This window comes from Lampetra planeri, chromosome 20 (genome assembly GCF_965212315.1).
Source record: "Lampetra planeri chromosome 20, kcLamPlan1.2.h2, whole genome shotgun sequence".
NCBI lineage: Eukaryota > Metazoa > Chordata > Hyperoartia > Petromyzontiformes > Petromyzontidae > Lampetra > Lampetra planeri.
Genome location: NC_136126.1, coordinates 4,490,202 through 4,502,445, shown reverse-complemented (window position 1 = coordinate 4,502,445; position 12,244 = coordinate 4,490,202). Strand labels below are relative to the sequence as shown.

Genomic DNA, 12,244 nt, shown 5'->3' with positions numbered 1-12,244 from the left:
CTGCTGCTTCGTTACGGCGTCGGCCTGAGCGGGACGCTTGATTGCTGCTGCTCGCCACGGGAGAGGTTTGCCGTAGCTGGGATTGCATTTGCCACGTTGTGATGTTGTATCGGGAGGGAGCGTGGAACCGGAGGGGGTTGGTCTTCTTCTCTCTCTCTCTCTGGAGCAAAGAACAAAAATATGAGATTGTGCAAAAATGCTTGTGGGCTTCCGCAGAGCGCACCATAGTTGTTTTAGATGTTGAGCAGAATATGAGCCGATTTAGTTTGTTGCAAAACCCATTTGAAGGTTGAGTATTGGGGAAGGTTTCATGCCATCATAGCATTCAGTACGTCATCACATGCCCTTCGTGCTCACATGGCATTTGCCAGGCACAGCAGCAGCAGTATTGCTTTTGGAGCGTGTACCGATTTAATGGTCGATGGTCTCATGTGAAAGACTGTACGCCTGTAGCGGCGAGTTTAGCATTCATGCCAAATCTGCATGCGCCTGAAAAAAATGCACAGGGGGGTGGGAAAATCTGTAAACAAAAAAGGTGGTATTGTAAAATGTTGCACAAACGCGAGGTGACCGATTGAGAGGCAAAACGTTGCCTCGACGCGACCTCGGGTTGCCAATATTTTTGGCAAGCGCGCGGTGTGTGTGCACGGTCACCCTCGTCCGCTACAGTTGTGCCCCTTCGGCAACAACACAAAACAACAAACTACTTTTGGCCATCCTGAAGCCACCAAGGAGGTGGGGGAAGCCGATCGCGGCTGCGGGGAACTTTTCACAGCAAAAAAAGCCGCTCTCACGACTTTCGCCGTGCACGATACCCCCCCCGCCCTCCATGAATTCATCATAAGAGCCATGGACAAAGGGGGCCTTGCCGTTTCCGTGGCCCACGGTTTACCAACTCACCAAATTTTCTCAACCCGTTGGTTTGTGGTGCAAGGGGCAGCTTTATTTTACAGCTGACGTTTACTTTGCCGTAGTATTTTTTGACTGCATGGATTCATCTTCTTGGTTCTTTCGGTAAAGTCACGTAGAATGGAAATAATAAAATAATAAAAATAAAACAGACCGTCTTCTCGACAGACCTGTTCTCCACCTGAGGACGGCTGCTTGCGTTGTGGCCGAAACGTCGTGAGAATGATTTTATTATGTTTTTTTTTATTTCCATTCTACGTGACTTTACCGAAAGCACCAAGATTTGCCGTAGTAGTTTACTTTTTCGAACACGCGCTCGTCGCGAGCCTGCGGACGTGGCTGTGCGTTTATCGCGAACGACTCGACAGAAGCTTTGTCCTTTGTGGTCCTTGTGGTCGTGGCGGTCTTGAAGACATTTTTTTATTCACACTTAAATCAATCGAAATGCCTTCAATTCTAGAAGTGCTTTTAATGTAATGCTGGCATAGCTTTAAAAGTAAGAAAAAAATGCTCAAACGCTGAATATAGAGACACAGTACATGTATATTATTTGACTGTTTGTATTATGTTCATGGCCTGCTGGCAAAGAGTTACACAGTTAAGCATATGTTACACCAGTGATTGAAGCAGCAGTGATTACAGACTGTCTGTGGGTTACAGTATCTTTAGCTGTGTAAATCATATATAATCAATAAAGACTCTTGTCAACGTGAACTCTTTCTGTTAATAACACGTAAACCACTTCTGCTTGTGCTCCAGAGCAGATATGTAACAAGAACGCACCGTTTATTTATTTATACGCTAAAATTAAGCATTGCAATGTCGTTTTTGTTCTTGTTAATGAACTACACACACAAACGTAACAATTATTCATGCGGAATGTTTGTTTCTTTCGTTCCTCTATACCCCGTGAGAGCCTCAGGATTATTTCTGTTGGGGACAGCTTTTATTTGTTTTTCCAGATGGACACTTGTCCGCACAAGGCGGCTCTCGTTTATTTCTCTTTGGCCTGGAGAGCTTCCTTCAACTTGCACGGCTCGAAAACCCCCAACTCCGTCACGATGCCCCCCGTGATCAAGTCCTGAGGGGTCACGTCAAACGCCGGATTCCAAACATCGATTCCTGCGAAATGAGACGGTCACAACAAGAGCACAATGTTTGGGTCACAATTGCAAAATAAAATTCGCGCCGTGATGATACGACCCAGCGCCGTTAAATTCTCCACGTTCTCGCCATCCGCTGTGCACCAGTTCCACAAACGTTTGCCCCGCTCTTTTTATTTTTTGTAAAACGCGTGGGCGGCGAACTGCGACGAACTTCCAAAGGTTAAATGCGGCAACGGCAGAAATAAAATAAAAAAAACGACTTGCCTGGAGGGGCAACACGAGTCCCGTTAATCTCGGTCAGCTCCGCGTGCGGCCTCTCCTCGATTACGATCCGCTCGCCGTCCTCCAGCGTCAGGTCACACGACGTGCTGGGCGCCGCCACGTAGAATGGTATGCCGTGGTGCTTTGCGACCACCGCCAGCTGATAGGTGCCCACCTTGTTGGCCGTGTCCCCGTTGGCGGCCACGCGGTCCGCACCCACCACCACCGCTGGCGGCAACGCGCATCCCGACAACAGCCTGGCTCGTCTCAACGCTTCCCCTTGCCTCGTTTTTACCGGCTCGCTCGCTCACTCGCTCGCTCGTACGTTGAACTTCTTTTGTGCCGTACGTAGCCATCCGTGCTAATCGGAGGTGACCACGACCCTCACGGTTTGGAGTCGCTTCCCCGTTCGTCCACCTCGTTCACGTATTTCCACGAAGAAGAATTAACGTGCGACGAAAACATTTTAATGGGGGTGGAGTGCAGGGGTTTGCCCCACCGCACCAATATTCCAGCAACCACAGTTCGATTCCAGGCAACAGCTATTCCCCCCCCCCGTGGACAATGTTATCTGAACAAGTGCTGGGGCATCCTTTCACCAGCCTGCACTGACCAACGTGAAACAGGGAAAGGTAAACCCCCACCATAACTTAAGATGGTGTGGGCGTAGCCTTCATCCAGCAGCGGATTGACAAGCGGCTACGATCAAAACATTCTGAAACAAGATAGCAACATATTGATGCCTACAGCATGACCTTGGTACAAATGGACCGTGCTTACAACGATACCCCCGTTTATTTCGAACGTAGCTGTAGGAACGCCGCCTTCTCGTGCTGATTTCTACCTCCACACAGTGATCGCGTTCCATTAGCGGCCCCGTGTACAGTCATCGCACGCTCTGCCAAGCACCCAAAGCTCGCTCGTTCGGCTGCCAGCAGTCGTTCAACCGGCTAAGATGTGATGCGACTGCTGCACACTCTTGAGAGTCAACCGTGGCGACGTTTGGCGATCGAGCGAGTTGATCGCCGCAAACGAAGCTGCAAATTGTTGACGATTGAAACAAATCGTGAACAAAATGCACATTTGCAGAGAAGTGGGTCTATCCGAGTGAATGCCCGTACACATGTACCTCCGCGTATTATATGCAACGTTTTCATTTCGCATTTGACAAGGAGACCCGTGCAAATGCAATTTCACGCATACGCGGCAATGCGTAAATTTTTTACCACGTCTTGTTTTTTTATTTCTCTCCGAACGCCCAGTTCAAACTGCCGTTCAGCCTGTTCTAGTGAACACCCTGACAAAAGTAAACTTTATTAGCGGGCCCGTAAGCGATTCCTTACAACAAGGAAATTAATACGTGCATTTACTATTCCAGCTGGTGAATCCTGAAGCAGTTCCAATCCCGATCAAGGGTAGATAAAATAGGTAGCGCTCTGCGGGAAAGTCTAGTGAAAAATATATATACACACGTGTAAAAAATTCCAGAATACCTGTGATGCCCCGCTCCTTCATGGCAAATGCTGCCATGCTGTCGGTGATGAGTGTGCCGGGGATGGCGTCGCTCACCAGCTCGTACGCCGTGAGGCGCGAGCCCTGGTTGTACGGCCGTGTTTCTGTGCAGTACACGCGCTCCAGCCACCCGGATTCGTGCAGAGAGCGGACAACCCCTGCGAAGAACAACACAGCGGAGCGGGGCTCAAACGTGTCGGCGCTCCGGGGGTTCACCACCTGGTGAAGCGATTGGTGCAGAAAAAAAAAAATGGGAATCTGTTGGTTTATTCTAATTATTAATTATCATTGTTGCTGTTGTTATTATTATTCCTGTTCTTTACCCAGGAACGCCTTAAGGAGTGTCAAGGCTCACTTGCTGGAGAGTGCTGTTACGTTTGTGCAGTCGAGGGGGGTGATGTTGCGACACATGATCCTAATTGAGTAACTTGCAGCCGATCTTTCAGCATTGGGATCTCTGGCCAATACCAGTTACATGGTGATAGGTTTTTTTTAGCTCTAGGAGGAAACCGGAGAACCCAGAGAAAAACCAATGCAAAACAAGGGGAGAATGTACAAACTCTACACAGAATCGAACCCAGGGCCTTCTAGCTGCGAGGCAAACGTGTCTACCACTGCGCTGCCACCCTACTGCCCCAGTTGCCATCACATCGCTCTGTTCACCCTTAAATCTGCAGCGGGTAAACCAGGGATGCGGATCGCATGGCCCGCGTACCGTATGAAATGTGGCCTGCGGTCACATGAGGCCTACCGATTAAAAACAGCCGGCAAAACAATATTTATCCGTAAACTGCTACCATCTCAGCCGCACCAATCATGCACTGGATGGGCATGTTTTTAACGCGGCAACACTGCCCTTCTCATTTCCGCAACGTTCAGCCACTTCTATCAGTACGAAGGCCTCACGCAGCAACGGAGGCCTGTGCGCGTCTGTGCGTTCCCGTGCGCCCCCCGTCCTTCTCCCCCTCGCCAAAGGTATTTGAAAGTCCTATTCGGCCATCAGTAAGGAACAAAAAGCTCCCCCTGGTGCAAACCGTTAAAATTCTTGCGACGTGTGGCGGCTTACCGAGAGCTGTCCCATAGCCGGACGTGGCCAGCGATCCCGTGTTGCAGTGAGTGAGGACAATGGCCTTGTCCTTCTGGCTGTTGGCCATTATGTGCTCGGCCCCAAATCTGCCGAGGCTCTTGTTGTCACTCAGATCCTTCGCCATCATGGCCTCTATCGCCTCCAAGAGTCTGGACGACGAAGGAGAGGGCGCGGCACCAAGCAAGCAAGAGCAGGCGACAACATTGCTACGTTTTGTCCGTAAACTCTTAAAATCCTGTCCCTTCGTTCTGTAAAAATTCCTAACTTGTCCTTCATAATCGGTTCAAATGCAATGGTGTTGGATGTGAAACGCGGGCAGTAAGGTCATCACGAGTTTTGTTACCGTGTGTAAATTGTGGTAGGAGTGAAGCCGAGATGAAAAGGACTCCGATTATATTGATGGCTCAATCTTACGAGACACCGGATATGGAAATGTCAATAACTTTCAACAAAGAGGCGTGTCGATGTCTTGTAAAAGAATAATCCTCCACAACTGATGCCATGAGAACGTCTTGGGTGGGGTGAGCTCTTGCTGCTGTATCCCCTCCGCCAATCAATGCCAGCCTCCCTCTACGTGGCCTAATCAGTGTGAAATGAAGCGGACAACGGATCAAGCCGCCTCAACATTTTCTTTTTTAATCCACCAACGCCCTGAGGAAACCAAGTGTCAACTGCCGAGCTGGTGGAACCGAACCGGCACAGATCACCTGGTACCACCATCACTGCCACCACCACAACTACTATCAACACCGCCACCACCTCAACCACCACCGCAACCACCATTACCACCAATACCAAGGCCAGGTGCACTTTGAGGCCACGTGAGGTGTTGAAGGCTCGCCGACAGGTTACGGGACTGACCCAGGTGTCATGGGTTGACTGAGCTGACTGGCAGACGCACCAACTGCGCCCCTTACTGTACCAACCATTGCCACCACCGCCGTCACCACCATCACCATTATCACCATCATCACCACCACCACCACCACCCACCCTTTCTCCACGCTGTCGATCGTCGCTCCAGGCAGAGCGACCAGCTGGCAGAGCGTCGCGCCAATGTCGGTCGCCGCTCTGCTCATATTGACAGCGGTGGGGCGCGCCGTCACAAGGTATGCGAGCCGCTCCCGGGCAAACTCCACGAGCGCCTCCATGGAGGTGAACTTGCTTTTGGTGATCTCGACGGCAAGGCTCAGGCAGCCCACGATCGCTATCGCTGGAGCGCCGCGTACCTGGCGGGTGGCAGAAGACACGGGTTAAATTCATAATTGATTATGAATAATATTGGTCGCGAAAGCCTACGTGTTAAACTGACACGGGTTAAAACTCATGGCTCAATTTCAGCCGGGTCTGCCCCGGTCGAAATGCTGTCACGGTGATGTGATGGTTGGCGCACTGGACTTACAATCCAGGAGTCGCCAGTTTCAAGCCATCTCCCAGCGTGGCAGTTGAGATTTTTTAAATGGCCAATATTCTTAAATCCCCCCTCCCCTTCGCTGTTCACCTAGAAGTATAAATACCTAACCCTTTCTTGTTCCAATGACGTACGTGTACGTCATCAGTTTTTCTAAAAATATTAAATAACTGTATTGGTACCGAGGCTCCCACAGGGCCATGTGGGAAAGCGTGTGGCACAGTTAGGCGCCAGCTATCGTCGACTGCGGTCGTGTCGCTACAGTTCTCTGCGGTGGGTACAATGTTTTTAAAAACAGCGGCGCTACGCCTTTCCAAATAAAATTAACTACGAACCGCTTTCCCAGATTCAGCGGTGAACGGGACCCACCCTGCAACTTGCACACGTCACGGATCGGGATAGGGTCAAGTAACACGACAGGCCACGTGTGGTGGGTTAAAGTGCGTGAGCTTCTCCAACCATTTGTAAGATAGCTTGCGCCAACGTGAAAGAGTCGGTGAAAATACCCTCTCGGGATCTGCAAGCTCCCGCTGGGGGAGTCCTTTCTGTCAGCAGTTGTACGAGCAAATCATTGCAGGGCCGCACCTTTACCCATTCGCGTCGGGGAAATGAAAATAATGTTTGTGCCTGGCATATCAAATACAGCATACTTCTCACTCTTGGCTGTGGCTACTGGTCACTTGCCACCTCCCAGCATTTGGGCAAGCGGAGTTATCAACGGCTGTGAAAATATTGAGGAAGAAACTAAGTCCTGGGTACAATTCAAGGTGTGCTGTCAGATAATGAGAAACATTTAAGCTTTTGCCAAGAGATTCTGCAACTTTTGCACAACTTAAAAATAACCCTATTTAATTGCTTAACTGTAATCGCTTAAATACTGTGCCTTCTTTCATTTGTAGGGCATGCAAATACAGCACGGTTAAATGCGTTTTTAAGAGTTGCAAGATGATTAACTGTAATTTTGCATTCCTCATGGGGGAACATCAAGATGATGCTTTAACGTTTCTATAATAATATAGTACAACTTATTCTCCGCCGCCGAAATTTTAATGAGAAAAATATCACCATCAACCACGTTCTATCCACTGCTCGATGAAAGCCTATACACGCCGTCACCATCTGCCGCGGTCCCGCGAATGGCACGATCCATCTCGCTCCCGCGCACACGCTCATTCCTTCGCTCTGTCTCGGCGCGGTCGTCCACTCGGTGGTGCGTGTTCCCTCATTTCACGTTTAGCTCGTTCATCCAGCCGAGGACACAAAGCGACAAGGTGAGTCTCCGTTTTGCAAGAGTGACGGACCCCTGGCTACCACTCTGTCCCCCAGTCTTGTCCGTCAGCCATCATCCCTTCTCGCGGCGAATGATGAGTGCTGCTCAAGCCCACTGATCATTTCTTAGCGGTCGCAAAGAAGCCTCGGACTTGCGTTTGCTCCCCTATCAATGCACTTTTCCTTCTTCCTGTCTCTCGGTGTTAATTCCAAGTGTGCACTTCTCCGCACTATTTTCTTCACTACAATAATTGATTTACTGTCGTATAATAATGAATTCTACAATTCTATTTAAGCTCTTTTTGAGTTAATATTCTGGCGCATACCCGCGATCCAGCACTTTGGAGGCAAGGGTTGGCGGATCACATGCAGATTGGTGAACCTCTGAAACCTACTGATGGCAGCGCAGCAAGTGGGATTCGTGTGCGTACATGTGTTAATGACAGAGGGCCATCTGTTGACCAGGACTATTGGTGCATTATATAATAACCAACTAGAAGTAACTGGGTTGAAGGTCAAAGGCGGGGTCAGTCGGGAATCTCCGGGAACCTGTTGAAGGTTCTAGAAGGAGGCGTGTCCGGAGGCGTGGCCGGAGGCGGAGCCTGGCTATGCCGGGAAGTATATGAGGGGTACGTGACCGAAGGTTCGAGGCTGTCATGGGGGTCCGGGTCCTGGCTGCCGTCACTGTCTTCACCGTCATCTCTCTTCATCGTCTGGCCGCATGGCTGATCCTCTGCACGGCTCCCATCGTCGTCGTCGTCGCTACATTAGTCAGCCACCTATATAGTTAGATGCCGACGATGGGGCTGTGTAGATGGGTCGGCTATGTCGCCCAGTGATCGTGCCTGAAATGTGAGAAATAAATAAGAAGCCCTCTACACGCTGTGTCTCGGAAGTCACTCACTACACATGTGTGGGTTTTCTCTCGGTACTCCGGTTACCTCCCACATGCAAAACAATCCTTAAAAAGGAACTGCCACAAACGTCCCAATGCAGGCCCCTCCTGGCAGAATTGGAGACTAATGAGGCTTCCCTGTATGAAGACGTGACATTATTATCATAACCCGCATAAAAACAGGCACCAGCATGGGCAGCAAGGTGCTTGCACGTACAGCCCTTGTGGCAATCCATTGCAGACAAAAGCACAGATGCACACACAGATGAAAACATCTCATAAAACCGTATAGGCTATTGGGACAAGAGCTCTTGCACACGCACAGCCCTTTTGTCAATCCACTGCTGGATGAGGGCCACCCCACGCTGTGAACCGTACTTCACCACGCTGGCAAGAGCAGGTCAGTGAAGGCGAGGTGCATAGATGTGGCAACACATTACAGCACAAAATAGATGTGTTTTTCTCTCTCCACTGCCCTCTGCTGCTCACAAGATAGCCTCAAAGCAGCCTATAACGTCTGTTTTGTGTACGGTGGTCTACCTTCCAAACACTAAGCAGGCCCAAACCTGCTTATCTTCTGATGAGGTAAGTCAGTCAGTGTCTGCAGCAGTCAGGAAAGTAGATTACTGACCGTTGTGTGCATAACGTAGGTATAGTCTCTTACTCCTGCTTACATCCACCAGAAAAGTCCCTAGGACATGGATTGTTGAATCTATCTGTTCAGTGCTTCGAGTGCAATCATTTCTTACGTGTGTATTTTCTCTGGGTAATCCACTTTCCTCCAACACGCCACTCAATAATAAAGGAAATGGCCAAACCTCCCAACGCAGGCTGGACCTTTCTGAAATGGAGCATTGGGATCCAGTGGAAATTTTCCAGGATAAATAAAGGGCATGGCAGTTTTAAATTTACGACATAAGTAAAATAACAACAGCTAGCCATAGATAGCAATCCAAAAGAAGTGCCCTCCTGAAAAAGTCTTGAGAATCAATTTAGATTCATGCATGGGTAAAGGACTTTACAATATTTATGCGCTTTCTCTCATGAATTATTACACCCACGTATTTCCCACTGCCGAGCTGCGGTTATTGAGACGCACTCCTGTCCGCCCCTTCCCATGTTTACCAACCGTCTAAGTCAAAATATGAATTGAGTGACTGCACCCTGCCCCTTCTGATGTTTGCTAAACGAGAGCCGCATGTGACGCGGAGACGATTTAAATTCAGAACCCAAAAACCGCAACACAGTCATCAACAACACTGTGTGTGGCCTCGAAATAAAAAAAGATATATTTAATAATAGATGACGTTTCAGGCAACGGCTCTTCTTCAAAGCTCATAGAGTGGCCAGAGAGACAGAGTGGGTAATTATATTATTGGATATGTTCAGGAGTTTAATGCCAATGTCGAGGTCTGCTGGCCACGAGAGGGCCTTCAGTAGACACTTCGTGTAGTTTTGCCATTCCTCCGTTGAAGGAGTGCAGGCTACAGTGATCTACTCTGTGGTCCATAGTTCGCCCTGCCGTGGCTTGTCTTAAATGTTCCATTCATGAAGGAGACGTGTGCATCGGCCGTTTGATGTTCTGATGCGCTTAATGGTGACACCTGTGTCTTCGAGGAATGTCAAAGCCAGCAGTTGCGTTATTCGAGTCTCGAATGGGGTGGACATCAACATGGCTCTACTCTGTTAGCCAGCGTTCATCCAGATTTGGGTGATACAATAGGATGTTGACAGCACGATCCCTGAAGGGGTATCTGGACTTGAGTTGACAGCGAGTTATGTTGTTGAGGTCTTGGTTGACGGGTAGGGTTACATGATCAAGAAGAGGATAATGTATGTGTGTTTAACTTCTTTCATGCCGTACTTAGCCAAGCGTGCTCATTAGAGGTGCGGGGGAAGAACAAAAAACTAAACGCACAAAATAATGAGAGTTTGGAGACTGCACTGAACGCCGTGGGGCCTGATTATAATTACAATTTTAAAATGTTTTCTGATAACCAGTTTTTAAAGTGTCATACGGAGTTACCTAATATAGTAGCTATTGAGTAATACGTGCTCGTATACGTTCACGTGGAACACACACCTACACACTCACCTTTGCACAAGATCTCATTGTCATTTAAATCAATGCCCTCGTATACACAACGCATACACACGTCACAAATGTCTGCCCCCCCCTTAGGGGACGTGACGTCATTTATGGACGGCCCCATAAGGTAGGCACTGATAAGGGGTTGACAGGTATGAAGTCCTGTTCGCGAGCACCTACGAACGCCGGCGTGTGGGGTGGCCAGCACCACGCCCGGCCGCCTTTGTCTCCCCAGTGGCGATGTTTACACACCGCACACGGTACTGTACTCATTTGATGCCGAGTCGATCTAGGGGAGGCCCAGGACACACACATCTACACACAAAGACACAAGATCTCGAATTTAAGGCCACGGGAAGAGAGACACGCAGACTCCAAATATACAGCAGCAGGCGTCAGAGTGGGCATCGAACCCACGACCTCCTGTACACCAGGCGAGGTAGTCAACATCTCCTAGCCACCGTGATGATGATGAGACACACAAACTTCAAATCTACAGCAGCAGGCGTCAGAGTGGGGATCGAACCCACGACACGACCTCCTGCATATCAGGCGAGGTAGTCAACATCTCCTAGCCACCGTGATGATGACGAGAGACACGCCAACTCCAAATACATAGCAGGCGTCAGTGGGGATCGAACCCACGACCTCCTGCATACCAGGCGAGGTAGTCAATATCTCCTAGCCACCGTGATGATGAGAAACACGCAAACTCCAAATATACAGCAGCAGGCGTCAGGGTCGGGATCGAACCCACGACCTCCTGTACACCAGGCGAGGTAGTCAACATCTCCTAGCCACCGTGATGATGAGAAACACGCAAACTCCAAATATACAGCAGCAGGCGTCAGGGTCGGGATCGAACCCACGACCTCCTGTACACCAGGCGAGGTAGTCAACATCTCCTAGCCATCGTGATGATGATGAGAAACACGCAAACTCCAAATATACAGCAGCAGGCGTCAGGGTCGGGATCGAACCCACGACCTCCTGCACACCAGACGAGGGAGTTAACATCTCGGGGGGAAATCAGCAGTGGGCCAACCACCTTCATGTCCTTGATCGCGTTCCACCCATCGTCCGTGGTCTTCACCGCCTCGTACACGGTGAGATGGGGCAGCAGTAGCTGGTTGAGAATGCACAGCTCCCCCCGGCTGTATTTGATGGCTTCGAGAGCCATCGCGAACTTAATTCCTATCACACCACAAAGTCTCAAGACGTCAACTTTTTGTCTTCTCCCTTTTCCACGCTGCGACGAACATGTGCTTCTGATGATGGTGTGTGTGTGTGTTTGATGATCGTGATTGGGCGAGACTTCTTTAAACTCTCACCCGGAAGAACTGGGGGATGGTGAGCGTGGGGATGGTTGATGCGATTTGGTTTTGTTAGAGGGACAATGAATGGCGAGGGCATCGCGTTCGTGATTGATGGTGTCAGCCTGGGTAGCACGATGGCCCTTTTCAGTCGACGGTGAACACCCACGCACGAGAGACGTGGTCCTACAAGAAGTGTATTTCGTTTGTTGTTGTTGTTGTGTAATCTTGCGTTAGAAATGCGTGTGTGTTTTTTTTGCATGTATTCGGCTGGCCAAACGTGTGGCTTTTGCTCGATGTGTCCAATAGATGGCGGCGGAGGACCATTTTTGTGACCCACAGACGCGAGATTGACATTCGCATTCTCCCGTTCATTTCACCAAAGCACGAAT

The 12,244-nt window shown here is 49.6% G+C and overlaps 1 protein-coding gene across 1 annotated transcript; it reads right to left on the bottom strand.

Moving 5' to 3' along the window:
• Positions 1-1,453: 1,453 nt before the first annotated feature.
• MRI1 (methylthioribose-1-phosphate isomerase 1) lies at positions 1,454-11,857 on the bottom strand. Its single transcript, XM_078603317.1, has 6 exons — positions 11,588-11,857; positions 5,869-6,104; positions 4,855-5,024; positions 3,770-3,946; positions 2,280-2,504; positions 1,454-2,031 (listed from the first exon to the last, which is right to left on the bottom strand). The coding sequence occupies exons 1-6, from the start codon at positions 11,717-11,719 to the stop codon at positions 1,904-1,906; spliced, it is 1,068 nt and encodes a 355-aa protein (XP_078459443.1). The 5' UTR covers positions 11,720-11,857; the 3' UTR covers positions 1,454-1,903.
• Between the last annotated feature and the right edge of the window lie 387 nt (positions 11,858-12,244).

Bases quoted from the DNA above. Each gene is read 5' to 3' on its own strand.
- MRI1 (XM_078603317.1), bottom strand. From the start codon at position 11,719: ATGGCTCTCGAAGCCATCAAATACAGCCGGGGGGAGCTGTGCATTCTC. The intron at 6,105-11,587 runs GTGGTTGGCCCA...GCCACCCGCCAG, and splicing joins ACGCGATCAAGGACATGAAG to GTACGCGGCGCTCCAGCGAT. The intron at 3,947-4,854 runs GTAAGCCGCCAC...TGTTCTTCGCAG, and splicing joins CGGCTATGGGACAGCTCTCG to GGGTTGTCCGCTCTCTGCAC.